General features: G+C 41.7%; 1 protein-coding gene across 1 annotated transcript in view; it reads left to right on the top strand.

The window, feature by feature from the left end:
- LOC117258589 (uncharacterized) overlaps positions 1-22,841 on the top strand; it is a 77,894-nt gene that overhangs the window by 3,278 nt on the left and 51,775 nt on the right. Inside the window, exons 3-8 of the mRNA XM_033629615.2 lie at positions 1,489-1,563; positions 4,980-5,153; positions 5,364-5,518; positions 5,843-6,031; positions 8,556-9,210; positions 11,713-11,875. Of these exons, the coding sequence (XP_033485506.1) occupies positions 1,489-1,563; positions 4,980-5,153; positions 5,364-5,518; positions 5,843-6,031; positions 8,556-9,210; positions 11,713-11,875 (1,411 nt within the window). The remainder of the gene's footprint in view (positions 1-1,488; positions 1,564-4,979; positions 5,154-5,363; positions 5,519-5,842; positions 6,032-8,555; positions 9,211-11,712; positions 11,876-22,841) is intronic.

Genomic DNA, 22,841 nt, shown 5'->3' with positions numbered 1-22,841 from the left:
TTTGGTGGCAAAATCACAGCTTGAAATGCAGCCGATGTCTTGCTAGAAAACATCCAGTTTTGGTGGCAAAATCACAGCTTGAAATGCAGCCGATGTCTTGCTAGAAAACATCCAGTTTTGGTGGTGGATTCGCAGCTTGAAATGCTGCTGATGCCTGCTCTTAGTGGCAGAAGCGCCACCGGAAAAGCCACCGATGTCTCGCTATAAAACAAGTGCTTTTGGTGACACAATCACAGCTGGAAAAGCTGCCAATGTCTTATTAAAAAACACCCACTTTTAACTGTACAATTGGCACTGTAAACGCCGCCAGTGTCTCATTATAAAAACTGGTGGCAGAATTGCGGCTGGAAATGTCGCTGATGCCTTGGGTAAAAATACCTACTCTTTGTGGTGGGAGCGTCACCGGAAAGGCCGCAGATGTCTTGCTAAAAAACAAGTTTGTTGTTTGTTGGTCTTGAACATTGGCCTGCAGCTCCCGCCTAGATGTGACGCCATCCTCCATCCCCTCCACCTCCCAATCACAAGGTCATTTCACATACATGTAATCAGAACTACATCACTTTAGAATTGGTGACATGACACCAATGAAACGTTCATATTTAACTGTAAATGTATGCGTGGTTTGCAGAAATGTACAATGCCAATAATTTCCTCTGGTGACTGTGCTGACCATAGAACTGAGTGGAGCCTTCTGTTTGTGTACAGATTAAACAAACAAAATACAACACATCAACAACGTTAGCAGCTGGTGAACACAGCGCAGCATTTAGCAGCTAGAAAAACAGCTATTTTCCTCAGGAGTTTGTGGAGACCAAAAACAAAACTAAAATTTAGGAGAGTAAATATTGGACTTAGACTCATCACATGGTCAGAAACATGACTCCAAATGAACTCTATTGTTGCTCCATATCTGCTGGATGTCTGAACAGGTCATTGTTTGCTAAAAAGTTTCTCATATCAATTTTAAATGTGACTCAATGTCAGTGTAAAAAAAAACGAACATGTTATTTAGTGATCTTTAGAGGTGTTAGTAGGTATATGTTTTAACTCTGAAGAGAAAGGGCTAACAGTTTCCCCTGCCTCATCTCCACACATGACAGTGCTATCATTCTTCTCCTCCAACTCTCTGTCACTTTGACATGCGCTCAGTTCGAGGACATTATTTGCTTCCTATATTGTGAATGCCCTCCTTGTATACTCTGAAGCCGGAGGAAACCTGTCTTGGAAACAGTGTTCTGTTAATGAGCTGCTCAGCCTGCTGAATCGGTTTTCGAATAAACCCGTCTGTGGCCAGTTTGATTTGCCCAGAGGTATTGTTACGAAGGAATGTGGCAGTCGTTTGTTCTACACCAGGAAACAGTTACAGGACAAAAGACAGTGTCCTTAAAATATCCCTCTTACTTTACTACCAGTATGTTCACTGAAAGGAATTTTACCATCAGGTAGTCATGTCTGACATTTGTGGATTTTTTCTGGCTGTTGTTGCAGGAACCGCCACCGTCACAGTACAACTTCAGTGTCCACAAGCACAGCCGCTACAGGTGGCAGAAGCGGGTTATTCAGGTAAGTTTAAAAAAACACAACTAAAGCCTCATTTACACCGCCTGTTCCAGGTGGGAATATCACGCCATTATACCACCTCTCACTACTGTATATAAGGTACGATCGCAGAATGGGGGGACAGAGTTTTCTTGCCTTTAAGCCACCATGGGAGGAAGTAACAGCGCTGAAACAGTGTCTGTATAAACATGGTAATGTGTTAACTCAAGTGCAGCCGACTGTGGGAGATTTAAAAAGTAGCTTTTACCAGTTAGTGACTCACTCAAAGATAAAGAACAAACTGGAAACTGGAAAGACAATGAGGTCCAGGAGCTCCTTACCTTCAGAGCAGAGGGCAGGATTAGCCGGCATATGACAGGGAAGGTAAATGATTGTTATTGCCATGTTAAGCTATTGTTTAGAAAGCGCTGCTGACACATAACTGTCACACTAAAGGGCCATCACTGATGTGTTACATGACGTCACCTCTTTTGATTCCACGATGCTGGGATGCAGTCTATGATCACACACTGGAGCAGACGGATGCCACCGTCATTTGGTTCTGTGTAAAAATGCTAAGGAGGCATAAAGAAGGGACTTTGTAGCAGCTCTATAGCTCAATCTCTGAGTACAAAGGGCTCAAGAGCACACAGAAATGCTAGCAGCTCTGTGAAGCTGTCCTTAGCACTGCTGTGCTTTGACGTTCAGCATGCTAACATGCTCATAGCGACAATGCTAGCATGTTTGGTAGGTATAATGTGTATTAGGGATGCACTGAAATGAAAATTTGTGGCCGAAGCCAAAGCCGAATAATATTAAACGCTTGATCGAATACCGAGTACCGAATACCGAATATCGTTGTTTAGTTTTTCATTAGTTTTTGCAGATGAACCCCCTCCAGATTAGTGTTGTCACGGTACCAAAATTGGATCCCACTGTACGATACCAATGAAAATATCATGGTTCTGAGTAGTATCACGATACCACAGCGAAAATGAGGCAGATGTGCCTTTTGTCATTTATAAAAAGATAAATCACTTTTCTATTATAGGCTACATCAATGATATTTCAATGGAATAAATCACTTATTGACTTATTCATACTTCAAAAACAGCATCAATAAGTGATTAACATAGGAGGGATCAAAATAAAATAAATAAATAAAATAAGAATCAACCAGCCACCCTCCTCCCCTTCATAACTAAAGAACAGTCCCTAAAGTGCGGTGAGGTTTTGGGCTATGGACGGCTCGTTTCTCCTCTAACACGTCACATACCTGTGTTCGGCTGGCTCGGCTGTTCAGGTACTTTTGGGCAGTCATGACGCCAAGAAGAGGATATTATTGGAGCCGACTTATCCGTCGCCGGTAAGCCGATGGCTGCCGTATTTGACAGGGATACATTACTGTCTGTGTCTGTGACCCCCGTTCAACCCACAATCGGTGGGATTCGCCTTTCGTTTCTGCTACTGGTTGAAATCTGTAGGCTGCTCGCACAGCCTGCTGAATGATTTAAGCCTATTTTGCTCGCTAAAAACTATTTTTAGTCACAAATGCGAGTGCAGTGAGGGACGGATCGCCACACTGCCGACATTTTACTCCGCGTGTCACGTCACGGCACGCTGTTTGATTGTGTTATCAAAACACACCGCTATTATTCGGCCTTGCTTTTAACTTATTCCAGCGAATACCGAATGTGTGTTTTTTTGCAATATTCAGCTGAATATATTCGGTTACCGAATATTCGGTGCATCCCTAATGTGTATCATGTTTACCATCTTAGTTCAGCTTGCTAACATTTGCTAATTTGCACTTAACACAAAGTACAGCTGAGGCTGATAGGAATGTCATTAGTTTTGCAGGCATGTGGTTAGAAACTAAGGTATTAAACAAACTGAAGTTTACCCGATAAGGTGCTATATGAAAAGTATATGAAAAGTTAAAGTGGCAGTGTGTAGGATTTAGTGGAATCTAACAGCGAGACTGCAGACAACCACCTGAAAATCCCTCACATGTAGAGAACCTACAGTGTCCTTCTGGTAACACTGTCTCTAGCAAGTGTTTGGTTTGTCTGTTATCAACTACTGTACAAACATGGCAGGCAATATAACAGGCTCTGTGGAAGAGGAGCCGCTCCCTATAGCCCTTTTTACACAGAGATCATGTGCTAGGGCGGCTACAAAGTCTCTTCATTACTCTGCCTTTGCTTTTTTTAAACAGAAGCGAACAACACAAGCATAATGCAGCCTAATGTGTGGTTTTAAATAGCATGGCGATGTTGTGAAAGCAAAAGAGGCGGGATGGGTGTGACGTGTAACAAATCAGCCTCTAGTGTGACACATAACATACGCATCAGCATTGCTTTCTAGACAATAATAATGGCATAACATGTCAACTAAAATCATTTACGTCATTCATTCATTCATTCATTCATTCATTCATTCATTTTCTGTAACCGCTTATCCTGTTGGAGGTCATGGGGGGGCTGAAGCCTATCCCATGCTGACACGGGGAGACAATGCAAACTCCACACAGAAGGGCTCCCCCAACCTGGCTTCACACCAGGAACCCTCTTGCTGAGAGGCGACAATGCTAACCACTGGATCACCGTGCCGCCCATTTGCAATTAATGAACGTGAATGTAAGCAGTCATTTACTGTTCTTGTCCTGGTGGGTGATCTCAAAGGCTAAGGAGCTCCTGGACCTGTCTCCTCAGTTTGTGGACATTTTTGGCAGCTGTTCTTCTTTGAGTTAGCTGCTAACTGCTAGCTGCTTTTTAAATCTCCCAGCGGTGGGCTACACACATTACAAAGACATCGAATCACAAGACAACTCTTCCCCCCACACAAGTGGCGTGGCTGTGGCCCAGAGGGTAGAGTGGGTCATCCACTTATCAGAAGGTCAGTAGTTTGATCCCCGGCTCCTCCAGTCAAAGTATCCTTAGGCAAGATACTGAACCCCGAATTTCCCCCAATGGCTGTTCCATCTATGTGTGAGTGCGTGCAAATAGTTACTGGGTAGCAGGTGGCACCATGTATGGTAGCGTAGGCCACCAGTGTGTGAATGTGTGTATGTGACATGTAGTGTAAAAGAGCTTTGAGTGGTCGGAAGAGTAGAGAGGCTTATGTCGATCAAAGGGCTCATTCTAAGCTGACGAAGACACAACAATTCTCAAAATCAATCGAAATCATACATTCTTCCTCTAACAGATCACCAAAGTGATTCCAATTCATCCAGAGGGAGGCATGCATGAATGCTTGCACCAAATCTCAAAGTCAGAAGGATTCATCAATCAGTAGTTGTTGAGATATTTTAACGTGGACCAGCCTGCTAATGTGGCTAGAAAACTATATCATGACATCAAATATGACCATTTGTCCTGTGTTATATATTCAGTAGACGTGTGCTACCACACTAATTTAAACTCTTGTGACCAACCCAGATTGATTTCAAGACCAAAATGCTGTGCAGCATCGAGAAAGGCATCATCAAGCGACAGTTTCCCTTCTCAACTGTCAAGAGCTGTGATGATGGATCAGGTTCCAGGTTCTCCATTTCCTTTAAAGGACACCATGATTATGAACTGGAGGCCACTTCACTGGAGGACAAACACAAGGTGAATTTATACTCTGAGTACATTTAAAATATAAAAAGAAACCAGTTCATGTAAAACTGTCTTGCTTATATTTATACTCTGTAAAACTCTGTTGTGGCTGTCAATTATGTTAAAATAATGTGTGCTGAGACGAGGGAGGTCTTGTATTCCTTTGTGGCCAGTTGTTATTGATGCTTTCATTGGTATTTTTTTCCTGCTGGTGGTTCTCAGATAATGCAGCTTGTGAATCAGATCATTTATGGGAACATATACAGTGATTCTGAGGGTGATGCAGAGACAGGTCAGCAGCCTCAAACACCACAGAGCCTTCGGGAAGGCGTCTTGTTACTGCACCGAGGAGGCCTGGCATCATTCAAATGGGTGAAGTAAGGATGTGTCCTTATTACAGTAAAACTCTTTAATTCACTTTATATGAATCAAGACTAATTTGTGCTCACATAGACAAGTGACGACTAAAGAAAACTAAAGATCTCCTCCAGACATCTTCTAAGACATAAAAATACTGGTTTTGGTGGTTTGAGTAATAACTGTCTGATATAATATTCTTACACACAAATCCCCATAACTACAGTATTTACACAATAAATAACATGGAATTCAAGTATACTAACTGCGAAAACAGTATGTATTGTGGTCTTTGGACGGCTCAGGTCCTGTTGTGATGGTTTACCTTCTCTATTTTGTTCCAGATATGAGGTCCAGCTCCACCCAGGCCAGCTAACACTGGTCCCCTTCAGGCGACGGGGCTCCACCGATGGTGAGGTGACATACTCGGTGCCCAGGTCCATCGTGATTCACCTGTCAGATGGCGACACCAGCGTACAGAAACCTCACAGCTCCGACACTTTCACCCTGATCACCCACAAAAATGAGTACAAGTAAGTGAGGATTACTTAAGGGACAGTTCAAATTTTTTAAAGTGGAGTTGTATGAGGTACTCAACAGTCGGTGTGTTATCTACAGTAGGTGGTGGTTGGTAAAATGGACTGCACTTGTATGGCGCTTTTCTACTCTTCGACCACTCAAAGTGCTTTTAAACTACATGTCACATTCACCCATTCATACACACATTCACACACTGGTGGCCGAGGCTACCATACATGGTGCCACCTGCTACTCAGTAAGCATTCACCCACACACACACACACACACACTGATGGAACAGCCATCGGGAGCAATTTGGGGTTCGGTAGGTGTTTCTCAAAGTCAAGGAAGGATCCGTAAATGGACGAATTTCAAGGAGGCTACGTCATCGAATCCTGTCTAAGGTCTGTTCCAATGTCAAGGACCTGGCCTCACCTGTGAATAGCACCTTTTGCATATTCAGTGAACATAGGGATTACCCCTTCCGCTGCCAACTCTTAATTCCAAAACAACAGGACATACATTTCTGTATAGCCATTTAATTGTCCAAATCAGTGTAGCAGATGAAAGTTTTAATGCTTCATAGATTCCTAAGACTTAACAGAATCGCCTCAAGTGACCAAGAATAACCCAGAAATACGTTCTTCCCAAATGTCATGTGACTCTGGAAATAGTGCTTACATTTGTCCAAACTGTACAACAACATTTTTTTAGCCACCTAAAAAGTGTTTGCCATATTTAGAATATATTCACCTCTTGACTTTGCTGTCAGACAGCCCTTACTGATGAGTTGAAGTCATCATATCCACCTGTGGCTTCAGAGTCAAAGCATCCAATCTCCTTTGGCAACATAAGTAATTTTACCTTGCAGAACACTGGAGTTGCTGGTTTACTGCTGCCTTCATTGGGTAGTTCATGTTAGTGTGTGACTTTGGTGAATCCAAACTTACCCTTTAAAGTTTCAGTGTATAGGGGGCTATATTGGCAAAAATGGAATATAACTGTGCTTTCTTTAGGGCGTCAAACTCTTAATTTCCTGCATTCTGGTGAATTTCTGCACCAATTTGTACCTTTTCTTCTGCTTCTGTTTATATTGGGGTGGTGCTGTGGGGTGGGAGTCTCTCAAGCATTTCTTCCTTCCTTATTTCAACCTGACTTCCCTGCTGTTAGTTGTTTCACACAAAAAAACACCTGTTTACTCAGAAATGTGAGGGGAACTCACTCCCCGTGTGAATACTTGTGTGCAGGATTTAGGGAGATATACTGACAGAAATGGAATACAATAATACCTTTGTTCCTTAGTGTTCAATCACCTGACAATAAAAATCATTGTTTTCTTTACCCTAGACTGAGCCATTTATATCTACACAGGGAGTGGATTCTTGTCTACACAGATTGCTATGTTGCACTGCTATGAATAGACAAACCAAACACTGGCTCTAAATAGGGCCATTTGCGTTTTCGCATTGGCCACCATAGCTAGCAGCCCCTTTGGGACTAACAGTGCTTTTTTAAAAAAAAAAAAAAAAATATATATATATATATACAACTGCTTAATTTAGTGTTTTTATTGGCTTAAATCACTGCGTCAGTTTACTCTGGAGAGGAAGGGACCTCTGTGGATAATTCAGCTCACAGTAAAAACCTCCTGAACATCTGGATTGTAAATTATCAAAGAAAAACGTGAGCACAGCTTAGCAGGTGCTGAGCTAACGGCACATCTCCGTCATACCAAACAGCATTGGAGAAACACTGATTTGTAATGTGAAACTGCTTTGTACAGTGTTTTTACCAGCTTAAATCACCTGGCGTGTTCGTTTTGGAGAGGAGGAGGACCTCTGCGGATAATTCGGCTCCTGGTAAAAACCTCCTGAACAATGAACATTGAAGGAATTCTAACCGGGAGAAGTTTCAGCTGGTTGCAATCTGCAATCCCCACCGCTAGATGGCACTAAATCCCCCAAAATCTTACACACTGGACCTTTAAAATGCTAAAGCAATAAACCTATATAAACATAGAAAACAGCTTTAGTTCCTTGTCGGATATTGCTGTCTGACAGCAAAGTAAAGCACTGAAAATATCCTAGCATACGCTTAAACTGACATTGATTTTTATTTTAAGGTGGCTAAAACACTTTAAATGCTGCCCCTGTCCACAGCAGTACATTACATAGCTATTGTGTTGGCATTTCTGTCTGCTTCTCCAAACTGGGGGCGTTCAGATAGACATCTACTGTAGGTATTGCACTGACTATGGATAGGTACCTCATACAACCCTAGAATATGTTTCTTTAAGATGTGGAAATAAACAGCAGTAAATTAATTCAGACATCAGCTGTTTCTCATCAAATTAATTTACAGTCTTGAAAAAAATGTGAAATGTCAGTTAGCAGCCTCTTTTGCAATGCATTTATTTATACTGTGGCACTTATGATGCAGCGTCATTTAGTGCTAATGTTGTAAATATAGGCCTCAAGTGTTAATTACCTGAATTGCCTCAGTTCATGAGTGAAGTTAAGTTTTGTGGATTTATAACAGGTTCCGGGTGCCTGTACCAGATCAAACTGCTGCTCCTGGGGCTGTCCAAAAGGAACGAGACGCTTGGGTCCATGCCATTCACAGACTGTGCAGGGACTGGAAGAGGAAGTCAATGGCGGAACAATTGTTTGAACAAACAAAGGATCTACGACATATCAGCATAGATGAAGATGCAGAGGACAGTGACGCAGAGCCTGAGTCAAGTGGTGGATTTGGTGACGAGAATATAACTTATCCTCCAGTTGATTATGAAAATGCGGCTCCAACTCCTGCTGGTGGAGATCATTTATCATCTGGTGACACAAATCAAAGTTATCCCTCAGCCGATTATGCAAAACCTGTTCCTAAACCTCGCAGCACGAAGAACACTGCTGTTATCACGCCTGATATTTTGCCTCCCGTCCCACCACCAACCTCCCCCGGTGTCGTTCCCATATCTTTGCCCACCTCCCCTCAACCCTCACCCTCCAAAACTGCCCTCACGTCCTCTACCACAGTCCCAGAGTCTCTTAACCATGAATCAAGCTCATCAGCTGTGAAAGGGCCTTCACCCCCCAGCATCCCTCCACCCCCACCTTTACCCTTCAAAATCCCAATGAAGTTGAAAAAACCACACACCAAGGCTTTCCACTGGGACCAAGTTGGCTCAGACAAGGTAACACTGTCAGCTGTCAGTTAAAACTTCCTTCATCAGAAAACACTAAATCACCATACTCATACAGTACTCATACAGTTAAAGGGTAACCTGAACCCTATTATGTCATGTTTTAATGTCTAAGTGACTAACGGGAACAATCACTTTTGTCTGTCTGCAATGTAATCCCTGTGGGTAATTGAGCGCCGTCCATTTACGTCCAATGAAAGTGCTTGTTTTCGCCACGTACAGGCTCAGAATGTTATTTCAAGTGCCTGTCAACATTATGGAAATGATCCTTACAGAGACAGACCTTTTTGTTATAGAGTAAGATCCTTTCTGTTGTAGAAACGGTGAGCAGGTGCCTACAGTGGTATTTTTGCTTATTATGATGTCATTTCTTGGAGTATCTTCAAATGCTTCACATTCCTAAAATCTGTACAACCTTATCTAAAAGGTTACACAAGTCAATAAGCCATAATAATTCATAAAAAGAATTGAAATTGGGTCATAAAAAAGAAATACAAAAATTGTTTTTTTTTTTGTTTTTCCATCAGATTTCACAAAATAAACACAAAAAACATAAACAAAATATCTGTTGACATTTCACAAGTTATTCGAATTATGTATATCATCGTTTTTGTGATATGCACATTTTTATGAGCAGACTGCAAAGGCATTTTGACAGATTTATCATTCATTTGTCTGGTGCCACAGGGCATTTTTGCACCACATGAAACATAGCGTAATGACGTCATTACGAGCATACAACATGATGACATGGAAGACAGAGGCCTTTACTTTCTGCTGCAAAAAGACTGACTGTTCTAGTTATTATGGTTTTTATTCAAAATAAATATTAGGGCCCGGCCGATATGGATTTTTTGGGGCCGATGCTGATATTATGGAAAAAAATTTCAATTTATAAACCCCCGAAATACCTGCTCAAATATTTTCAGAAACTGTGTGGAACAAGCAGCATATGAACAATTTGAACACAAAATAAATCAAAAATATGATGTGCAAAAAGGCAGTAAACCTCTGGGAAATAAAATAATCATGCAAAGTCTATATGAATTATGACATTCACATGTATGTTCACAGTACCAGAAATCTAATATTTATCGCCAGTTTAACAGAGGTAGGTTATAGTGCAAAAAGTAACACAAAGACATCATTTCTAAGTAAAACACCACATTATCTGCATTTTAATAGTGATGAAAATATTAAGTGTTAACATCGGCGTCAATCGGCCAACTTTTGGCCGATGGCTATAATAATCTAATGGCTATAATCGGCCGATTAAATCGGCCGGGCCCTAATAAAAATGTACAGGATTATGCAAATAACAACCTCCTGTGGCCATTACAGGGAAATACCATTGTAATTACAGCAAAATACCATGTTTGCACCACTCCCAAAGTCAGGTAAAGTAAGGTAATGTAAGGTAACAACATGATGATTTAGAAGACAGAAGCCTTAGCTTTTTGCTGCAAAAAGAATGAAGGTTCTTGCTATTATGATTTTTATTTTAAATTGATATGTACAGGATTATGCAAAGAACAATCTCCCGTGGCCATTACAGGAACATACCATGTTTGCACCACTCCCAAAGTAAGGTAAAGTTAGGTAATGTAAGATAATGATGTGATGGTGCTAGAAGACAGAAGCTTTAGTTTCCTGCTGCAAAAACAATAAATGCTCTCGCTAATATGGTTCTTACTATAGATCGATTTATTAAATTAGATCATGCAAGCAACAATATCCCATGGTCGTTCGTGGCCAGCCGCTGTTTTCAAAGGGTGAACCCACAACAGCTTTTTTCACTGTTCCAACAATCACCAGCTCTGGTTTGGTTGAATAAACCCTCAATTCACCCAGTTAGATGTGAAAATATGTTGCCTCTATACATGCTAAAATTACTGTTTATTTACATGGAGTCTGGTGGGTTTGGTGATTTTGGAGCTGTTTCTAGTTAAACAAAGAGGATCTTACTCTTAAGCAAAAAGGTGCATCTTTGGAAGAATGTTTTCAATAATGTTACAGACACTTATGAGAACAATCTGAGCGAACAAGCGGCAAAAACAAACACTTTTAGTGGACGTACATAGACTTCGCCCAGTTGCCCCAAGTAATTACATTGCAGCCGGTTTCTATCGCTCAGTACTGGACCATTTTAAAAAACACTTGTCTCCATTCATCTCTCAGACACAACATTGTGGGAAAAGAGAGAGCAGGTTGGAAAATACAAAAGTTATCCTTTAAATATGAGGCTTATAACGTATCTCATTAGTGTGAATTATTCATATTTAAATGCAGTGCTTTCTGACTGTGGCAAACTCTGAAAGGTCAGTTTCAACTTGGTTTCACTTCATTATTTCTCATATTGCATCATCGTTGGGAATTACTCTTTGTTTTCTCTGTCAGTTATTGCTTCCCCAGTGTTGCTCTTTTGTAATGTTAACATTGATTTCCTCGTATAATGGAGTTGTCTCAGCCCTGAATTAATTTGTTTCTTGGCAGATTGCAAAATCATTTTGGATACAAGAAAGCACCGGGAGGATTGAAATCGACACATCCCGCCTATACGAGCAATTTGCCATCAAAGATCTGGGGACGTTTGATGCCGCTGAGCCGAGCCATACGCAGCATATTATGCTCAACCAGAAGATTGCACACAACTTCAGTGAGTAGAACTCAACAATGAATGTGTGTCTGAAGTTGTGACCATTGTCTGCTGCAATGAATCATTTGCAACACTTTAGGGGGGGGAGATTAGATTTTTCCAGCAAAATAATAAATCTAATTTTCACATTGTAATGAAAAAGGCATTCCTCTGGATTAAGTCAAATAAAGGAGCTTATTCCTTTAGTAAATTAGAAGTTGTGGTGTGAAATAAACCCAGCAGAGGGAAGCACCACATAGAGAGAGATCTGTGCAGACGCAGTGTTAATGTCGAGCTCCTTAATTTTAATAAATTAGACTTTAATTGCCCAATTTGGAGGAAGATGACCTGAGAACTCTTTCAGGGAGGGCCTATAAATGCTGCCATTCTGCTCTTTTAAAACGATGGTTGAGGCTATAATGATGCCACAGCAGCTGTAAAGCAGATAGATGGATGTTCCTGCGACATGCCTGCAGGGGGCAGTGTGTCACCAACCCTGCAGTGCCATAACTGCCCATACAATCTGCAGAGCCATTGTGAAGTGGAACATATTCTATATCTCATCTAATGGCTTTTCACTTTTGATTAACTGAGTGTACGTGGCTTGTATATTTCAAGAAGCCAGGGGAGAACATCTCTGAAGCTTCCTCCAACAGGCAGCAACACTGAGGTGATACAGATGTGGTGGAGGTGCCGGTGGTAGAGGGCTGCTAAATGGAATCAGTGTGAGTGTGCAGACCGGCAACATAATTAGAGTTCACATGTTCATAAAATATGGATAGGGGATGTGAGCGACGACGACAGCGATTTCCTGCCTTGATACAGAATACCCCAGCAGTCAGAGTTTGTGCTCCTCCCTGACCTGGAAACTTTGGTTGTGTCAGGAGCGGGAGCTGAGTGATGACAGCCTGCAGGCAACCCGAGGCCACGCATCTTTCTGCTGCAAGCTTTGGAAAAATTTAGACATTTGAAGAACAAGGGAAACTCTCTGTCTCGCTGTCTCTCCTACTTTGGTCCTATTAACACCGATACAGAAAGTGACATTTCAGCAGTGGTGGAGGAAGCATCGATGGCACTACTGTAATTATTACAAATTACAAGTTAAAGTCCTGCATTAAAATTATTATTTAAGTATTATCAGCAAAGTGTAATTACACTATCAAAACTTTACTTTACTTTACTTTACTTTATTTATCCAGAAAAATGGTGTCTTTGAGTGTTATACAGTCATATTATGATTGATGCTAATTTTGTAAATAAATAATAAAATTGATAAAGGAAGGATAAAAACTAGACACACTACAGACTTACTGTAAAAACCCTTCCCGTAAAAGTATGTTTTGAGGAGTGTTTTAAAGAAAGACACTGAGTTTGCTAACGGGAAAATACCCAGTTTCAGTTAGGAGGGTCCTACCTGAGAAGCGCAGGCAGTGGCAAGGCTCACAGGGCGTAAGTAAAAATTAAATATATGTTGGAACGAGGCCATGTAGGGCTTTAAAAGTAATCAATAAAAGTTTAAAATCAACTCTATACTTAACAGGTAGCCAGTGTAGCATCGCAACAGTGGGAGTTTTGTGGTCTTGTCTCTTGGAATTAAAAGTCTGGCAGACGAGTTTCAAACGAGCTGGAGATGGGAAATGGTGTAAGAAAACTTACAGTAGTCTTCTATCTCAGCATTTTTTCATTTCTATAAAAAAAATAAAGAGTACAAGGTCCACACGCACATCCATACCACAAAAAAGGCAGGTGCTGAGCCGAAAACAACGTAGAATGCAAAGAAGAAACGGTCCATTTATTAGCACCGTGTGCACATGGTGCTAATAAATGGGCTGAACATTGGAGCCCTGCGGTTTGCAAGCTGTTTCTTCTTTGCATTATAAAAAAAATAAAACAACACCTCACAAGATAAGGACAGAGTGAAGTCATGAACATCACCTACATTCACAGAGCATTTCCTCTCTGCTAAACAGCATCGTCCTGTGCTGGAAAAGTACACAGGTAAAACAACCACAGAGCAAATAGAACAATGGCCGAGCGTCAGGGAGAAGGAAACACTTAATTTATCAACAAGAAACCTATTAAGTATGTATGATGGTAAAAAAAAAAATAGAGAGAATGATATAAAAAGTTCCTTAAAATATCAGGAAAACTCATCTTTGATGCAACATATACAGGTAATAATCTCCAAATCACTCGTTCTCCACAAACTTCCTGCAGTTATGGCGTTCTATTTCAGTTATCTGTACAGCTTATCAGTTGTTTTGTATTGTTATGCATTGCATATAAAACTAAGTATGAGGGCTGGGTGAGAAAACCATTATCTGTATCTGTATCTGTTCAATCATCTAAATATCTGCCCCATAGATTTTAATAATGACTAGTTATCAAACCCCAAAATGGCACCTACTTATTTCAGTGGAGTTGTTCGCCTGGTGCATACGGCAAAAATTTTTCCTAGCTTCCAGATGTGCTTCCACGGTATGCAGCCCACAATTGACCTTGTTTACAGTTCAAGGTGTCCTGTGAACAGTTTTTCATACGTCTATGGGGAAAATGCGTTTTGGGCCACAGGTTGTCTTTCTTTTTGCTCCACTACAGTGACTGGCTGCCATACTTGGGATAGGTGGTGTTTAAAGCAGAAATGGTAGGGACCTAAATGGGCGACTGTGGCCCAGAGGTAGAACGGGTCGTCCACTAATCGGAGGATCGGTCGATCCCCAGCTCAGCCAGTCTGCATGTTGAATTATCTTTGGGCAAGATACTGAACCGTTCCATTGGTGTATGAGTGCTTGTGAATGGTTACTGAGTAGTAGGTGGCACCCTGTATGGTAACCTCAGCCACCAGTGTGTGTGGTGGGTGAATGTGACGTGGTGATCGGAAGACTAGAAAACTTTATTCTTGTAGATTTCCAACATAATTCTCGTAGATTTATGACTATATTGTTGTAGATTTATGACTTTATTCTTGTAGATTTACGACTTTATTCTTGTAAATTTACAACTATATTCTTGTAGATTTACAACTATATTCTTGTAGATTTATGACTATATTCTTGTAGATTTATGACTTTATTCTTGTAGATTTACGACTATATTCTTGTAGATTTACGACTTTATTCTTGTAGATTTACAACTATATTCTTGTAGATTTACGACTATATTCTTGTAGATTTACGACTTTATTCTTGTAGATTTACGACTTAATTCTCGTAGATTTACGACTTTATTCTTGTAGATTTACGACTTAATTCTCGTAGATTTATGACTTTATTCTTGTAGATTTACGACTTTATTCTTGTAGATTTACGACTTAATTCTCGTAGATTTATGACTTTATTCTTGTAGATTTATGACTTTATTCTTGTAGATTTACGACTTAATTCTCGTAGATTTATGACTTTATTCTTGTAGATTTACTACTTAATTCTCGTAGATTTACGACTTTATTCTTGTAGATTTACGACTATATTCTTGTAGATTTACAACTATATTCTTGTAGATTTATGGCTATATTCTTGTAGATTTACGACTATATTCTTGTAGATTTATGGCTATATTCTTGTAGATTTACAACTATATTCTTGTAGATTTACGACTATATTTTTGTAGATTTACGACTTAATTCTCGTAGATTTATGACTTTATTCTTGTAGATTTACGACTTTATTCTTGTAGATTTACGACTATATTCTTGTAGATTTATGGCTATATTCTTGTAGATTTACAACTATATTCTTGTAGATTTACGACTATATTTTTGTAGATTTACGACTTAATTCTCGTAGATTTATGACTTTATTCTTGTAGATTTATGACTTTGTTCTCGTAGATTTACGACTTTATTCTTGTAGATTTATTATTTTATTCTGGTAGATTTACGACTTTTTTCTCGTAGATTTATGACTTTATTCTTTTAGATTTATGACTTTATTCTGGTTGATTTATGACTTTATTCTTGTAGATTTACGACTTTATTCTCGTAGATTTATGACTTTATTCTGGTTGATTTATGAATTTATTCTTGTAGATTTAGGTCATTATTCTCGTAGATTTACGTCATTATTCTCGTAGATTTATGACTTAATTTCCAAAAATCTAAGATTCTTTTCTTTAACACTGCCCTAATCCTCCTCCATAGAGATTAAACACAGCTACCGAAATGAGGATTTTTCTTCATCACCAGTACAGATACTGAAACATTTTACTCAGATATTTGTACTTTAAAAAAGTACATCATGTACCAGATACTCATTTCTTCAGAGTGTTTGGCTCAACCCTATGAAGTATCTATAAAATATGTTGTCATATGCCTCATAGTCAGAGATCGTCAGTTGACTCAATGATATAAAGGGTCCCTTAAGGAAAAAGGTTGGGAACCTCTGGCTTCATCTGTGCATGTAACACTGCATTATGTATTGTTAACTCACATGTGTTGTATTTAAACTTTAATTTACTGGTAACTAAACTGTCAAATAAAATTAGGGGAGTATAAAGTGAAGAATAAAGTAGCATGAAATGCTAATACTCAAGTAAAGTACAGGTACCTACATTTTGGACTTAAGCACAGTAGTTGAGTAGATGAACTTAGTAACCTCACACCACTGTATTTGTACTGACCTTTACTATATACAACTGAAAAACAATCAATTAGATCTCCTTTAAAATAATAAAAACAAAATAAGGCAGAAGGTGCTAACTGACTGTTTTCACTGTAAAAACACAGAAACTCTTCCAGGATTCAGATTTCATTGAAGCCACATATGAAAAAAAAAATCCTTAATAGGACTTCTTTTTCTCTCCTTCTCTTCCTATCTCTTGGCATCCCCCCACAGACACACACACACAAACACACTGTGTTTGTTTGCATGTTTATCACCACAAACCTGCCTAAATTTGTGCTGTTTATTCAGCTCATATCTCATTCTTTGCCACACTATTTATTCATCTGATCCCATTACACTGAGAGCCTGCATGCATACAAAGTCTCTGCATTGTTTTTTTTTTTTTTTTTTATTATACAAAGATAGCAACAGCTCAGCAGACAGTCAGTCGACACCTCAATCAGATGATATCGCAAGCAGGTGATCAATAATTAACGAACAAACTCAGAACTGATAATTAGCATCAGGTACAAAGCTGGAACTCTCACTGTGTCCACAACGAGTTTAACAACATTATGTTGTTTGCTGTTACACGCTGAGGCAGATGGAGTCAGACAGCTTGAGCAGGTGGTTGTATTACTGCTGTACTGCGGTTTTGAGTGGTTTCCTCTAGTAATCAACTTGATCCTTGTGGGCAAGAAGAACATCGGCTGCGTCGAGAATCCACAGGACAATGCTGTAATGATCCATGTGCTTATTTATAGTATTTTAAGTGCTCTGCAGGAATCCGAAAGACTTTTGACAACAAGATGGCAGCTCGTATTGATTTGTTTTTGATTGCATTCTTTAGAAAAAATACCTATAGAGCAGATGAAAGACAAAGTTTGTGTGGATGTGTGTGTGTGTGTCTGCATGCCACCACGACTTTCAAATCACTTTATATTTTGATCAAGTGTGATGTAATATCTTCTGCAATATGTCACCCGTCAACTTTGATGAGATAAGTGGTGAAAGAAGTGTTACGATCCTTTAATTAAAGCCCGCCTCCACTGAAAAATGTGTGTTTCTGATGTTTATGTTGCCTAAAATGTCTGACCTTCACTATACTGACTTGTATCTGGGCTAGAGAGGTGTTTTCACATTCCTCTACTGAAGGGGTGATGCCTGTGCACTAAAATCTGAGGTTTAACACACATGCCAGACAAGAGAGCCAGGGGAGACAGAGACAGGCCAAGGCCCTGATCACACAGAAAGTATTTTAGCAGCTGGAGGCGGCTTCGGGTAACTGTTTTAAATAAGAATGAAGCTTTTTGCTTGCGGTTTTTGCGTTGTGACGCACCTCACGTTTCTGTGCCTGATGTATTTTGCCTGAGCGCTCCAAACTCCTTGAGTTGAAAAAACTTCAACTCAGAAAGGAAAAGCACCCCACATCATCTCATTTTTTCCATTGTCCAATAGGATTATTTAAGAGTCGGGCCTTCTGTGGTGGTCATGAGAACATGTTAACAGCTGGTAAACAACGGAGGTGAAACTGGTGGTAGTGGTTGCCAGATACCCAGAGCTATACGACCCAAGGATAGACAGCAGGTTGTCAAACTACCCCCGGAGCCTGGTCTCACTCTGAAATTGTCGAAATCTGGCGCTTGGACAGTGCCAACAAAACCAATAATCAACGAAAAAAGGCGTACTTTGATGCTGACATGATACGCAGCTGGTTGCTGTGGTTAAGGCAGCAAAAGTCTGACTGGGGCGGGTGGGAGGGGTGGTGGATGAGTCCAACAAACATCGACTTTCACCCGAGAGAGCAGGGTGCAGCCATCTTGGATTTTGAGGTCAGGGTTGGTGTAGTTCCTCTGACTTTCCAAGTCTGCAATACGACTCCAGTTGAAATTTCCAACTGGGAACTTGGACATTTCGACTTGTACTCTTTCAACCCATTGTTATAGACCTAGTGCATCATGGATGAAGTTTTTCTGTCAGCTGACACAAAGATAGGGCTCCCCTGGTTCCCTTCAACAAGCCAATAGGAGTTTTCTATTGAATTTTGGATTAGTGCAGAAAATATGTTCAGCGTGATGACGTTCTGTAGTCTGCTTTAGCCACTTTAAAGCTTCAAAATTCTTGAGTGGGGTATCTACTGACGCATTTTATGTAAATGGACTGCACTTGTACAGCCCCTTTGTAGTCTACCCTGCACTCAAATCACTTTTCACACCACTGAGTCACATTCACACACACATCACACACACACATTCACACACTGGTGACTAAGGCTACCATACAAGGTGCCACCTGCTACTTAGTAACCATTCACACACTCACACAAGGATACTTTGACATACTTCGACATGCGGACCGAACCGCCAGTCTTGCAATTGGTGGACGACCCGCTCTACCTCTGAGCCACAGCTGCCCCTATGTCGTAGAACAATACGTGAGCTCTTAAAGGAATACTCTGACGATTTGGGAGTTATGCCCTTCCTCTATCATTTTCATGTTGAGACAACATGATCGATATCTTTATTGTGTCTGTACGTCCAGTGGCTGGGTCTCAGCGGTTAGCATTGCGCTTATAGGGGGTTAGTAGCCTACGGTGAAAGTGAACAAATAAACGTTACAGAAACCCTGAAGCTGGTATTTCTGCACGTGCATTTAAAACAAGCATGTTTAAACATTAATTCAAAAAACGAGAGTCCTTTTTTAGTTGTTTAAGAAGAAGTTTGATACGTGGAACTATAGTGTGTTTACGTTCTGCACGGAGGGATACACCGGTGAGCAAGAGCTGCAGCTGGCTCTGGGACAGGTAACGTTACGCTAGGTCACTTGGTAAAACCAAACAAAGAGACGACACGGACGATATTACTCACTCGACTGAAAGCTGTCCATCAGCTCCTGCAGGCCTGGGGCGTTTTTTTCCAGTTTATCTTAGTAACACGAAAAAATGTTTCAATCATGCCAGGATTAGTGATTGCTGCAAAGTTTTCACTCCTTGTGATGCGCTCTCTGCAGCGGTTTTCCTCCTGATGATATACCTCCCCAACGATGGTAGCACCGAATCCCATTCTGTGCAGCAAAATGATTCCACCTCCGTAGGCATAGGTTAGCAAGCCCCGCAGCTACACCACCAATCCTCCCCTGACCTCCGTCTCCCCTGGGCCCCTTGCTGTTCCGCTGCCTCGGAGGATTCAGCCTCTCTTCTCACCCGCTCAGCATCCAACACCTGGAGTTCCTCATGTGTACTCCGGCTCAAACTGGTATGGCTCTGGATCTGTGTCCGCTACAAGAAACTCTTCAAAATCGCGTTCAAAGTCGTCCATTGCAGCTACTATAGTCCAGAGATATCGTTAGGCTAAATAAACAACCGAGTTTTGTTTACAGGCTACGTCTGTGCCTGTGCCTACTCACCAGTGTATCACTCTGCGGATCACAGCGCAGGACGTACTGACCCCCTATAAGTGCAATGCTAACCGCTGAGACCCAGCCACTGGACGTACAGACACAAAAAAGATATCGATCATGTCTCACTATGAAAATGATAGAGAAAGGGCATAACTCCCAAATCGTCTGAGTATTCTTTTAAGCTTGTGTTGTTACAACCCGGCTCTTAGGCTGCAACAAAAAACGGGAGGGAAGACGAGGTTCAAACTAATCAATGCGTTTATTAACATAAACTTAAGAAATACGTGAGAATCAGTGTCAGTAATCAGTAGTGTAGGCGTGTGTGGATGCGTGTGTATGTGTAAGCGTGCCAAAACAAAAGCAACAGAAAAGGCACGGCCGCACCGCGGTGCCCTCATGTACGGCGTGGATCGAGTCAGAGCCCCCGAGAGCCAGCTGGTATCAGAATATAACCGCTTCACCGGCCCCAGGTGCAGCGCATCAGCTGATGACAGTCCCTCCTGAAAGACAAAGCAGACCAACCAGCAACCAGCAAGCCCACACACCTCCAGAGTAAAGGGAGGGGCCGTCACACCCCCCCCCATCAAAAGAGGGGTTCCAGTAAGAACACCTCAACTGCTAGCCTACTGAACACTATACATAAAGACACTAAATACATACAATAATTACCATGGCCACCTTCCTTTACTATATTCTACTTTTATGCTAGACCAAGAATCACACTGACCGTCATTCGTCTCCTGCGAGCCAACCAGCCTCATCCTGAACCCCTGCAACTCCGGCGCCTGAAGAAGCATTTAAGAGGAACAGTAGGAGTATAGAAGACCAGAGGGTTACACCAACGAGTCAACATAATCAAAATAATCAACAGGAATGGACACGTGAAAGGGCATCAGCCACAACATTATCTGAGCCCTTAATATGGCGGATGTCCAAACAATATGACTGTAAATAGAGCATCCATCGCATCAGTCGGCGATTTGGACAATGGACGGAATGCAAAAAAGTTAAAGGGTTGTGGTCAGTGTACACGACCAGAGGAACACTTGAGCCTACATACACATCAAAATGCTGCAATGCCCAAATCAGTGCAAGGGTCTCTTTTTCAATCACTGAGTAGTTCAACTGAAAAGAATTGAACTTCTTGGAGTAAAAACTCACGGGCCGATCTACCCCAGTAGAGTCCGCCTGCAGCAACACCGCACCTGCCCCCACGTCACTCGCATCCACATGCATCTTAAAGGGATGATCCAACCGAGGAGCTGCAAGGACAGGAGATGAGCACAGCATAGATTTTGCATTCTCGAAAGCTTTCTGACACAAAGATGACCAAACAAAACAAGTGTTCCCTTTCAACAGGTCAGTCAGAGGGGCTACCACAGTAGAGAAGTTCCTACAAAAACTGCGGTAGTACCCTACCAAGCCCAGAAACCGCTGTAGTTCCTTCTTTGTGATGGGAACTGGGTAGGTAGCCACTGCACTCACCTTGGCCTGGACAGCGCACACCTTCCCCTGCCCCACAACCTTACCAAGATAGACAACTGTAGCCTGCGCAAACTCACACTTTGCTAGGTTCACAGTTAACTTGGCATCACTCAAACGCACGAAAAGGCTTTCAATACGGGCCAGATGTTCCTGCCATGTATCACTGAAGATGACCACGTCATCTAAATACACAGCACAACCCTCCAAACCAGACACAACCATATTCATGAGCCGCTGGAACGTTGCCGGCGCATTGCGCAAACCAAAACTCATCACTGAATATGAAAATAAACCAGAAGGTGTGATAAAGGCTGAGATCTCTTTTGCTCGGTCTGTGAGTGGGATCTGCCAGTATCCCTTCAGTAGATCAAATTTACTCACAAAACGCGCCGCACCAACCTGGTCTATACAGTCTTCTATTCGAGGGAGTGGGTATGCATCAGGTTTTGTGACTGCGTTCACCTTACGGTAATCCGTACAAAACCTTGGGCTTTTATCAGCCTTTTCGACCAGCAAGCAGGGCGACGCCCAGCTTGAGGATGACGGCTCAGCGATACCATTCTCAAGCATGTACTGGATTTCAGCGTTCATGACCTTGAGCTTTTCTTTTGAACCTCTATAAAAGCGCTGCCGAATGGCAGGTGCATCTCCCACGTCTATGTCATGTTTCACTAGGTGTGTACGACTTGGCGTGTCACCAAACAGACCTGGATAGCGCTGGATTAAACTAGACAACTGCACCCTCTGCTCCTCAGACAAATGAGCCAACAACAAACTCAAATTCTTCAATGACTCACTGTTCTTTAATCTACCCCGCAGCAGTCCGTCATCGGGTGCTGCAACCCCATCGTCCTCCCCTGCTGTCAGCGGACCCCCCGCTGCTGCGACAGCTGACAGAGGCTTGGGCTCCCGAACATAGTAGGGTTTTAAAAGATTAATGTGACAGAGCTGGGTTGGTTTTCTACGGTTTGGTGTAGATAGAATATAGTTTTGCTCGGTCACCTGACGCAGGACAGTGAACGGACCGGAAAATTTGGCCTGAAATGGTGAATGGACCAAAGGCAGCAATGCCAGGACCTGATCACCAGGACTAAATACTCGCTGCTCAGCTCTACAGTCGTACAACCGCTTCATCTTCTTCTGAGCGGAGAGCAGCTTTTCTTTAGCCATCTCTCCTGCTAAGTACAACCGGTGCCGGAACCCATTCACATAGTCAATTAATTTTGGTGGGGGATCTGATGATGGTGGTGCCACAGCGTCATACAGCAATGCTAGCGGCCCCCGCACTGAATGGCCAAAGACGAGTTCATTGGGGCTAAACCCGGTGCTATCCTGAATTACCTCTCGGGCTGCTAACAGGAGCCACGGTAACCCTTCCTCCCAGTCCTGGTTCAACTCAACACAATAACTACGCAACACAGATTTAAGGGTTTGATGGAACCTCTCTAATGCTCCCTGACTCTGTGCATGGTACGCAGATGACATACTATGTCGGATTTTTA

Source organism: Epinephelus lanceolatus, chromosome 8, assembly GCF_041903045.1.
Source record: "Epinephelus lanceolatus isolate andai-2023 chromosome 8, ASM4190304v1, whole genome shotgun sequence".
NCBI classification, from domain to species: Eukaryota; Metazoa; Chordata; class Actinopteri; order Perciformes; family Serranidae; genus Epinephelus; species Epinephelus lanceolatus.
This window is presented reverse-complemented; position numbering and strand designations above follow the sequence as displayed.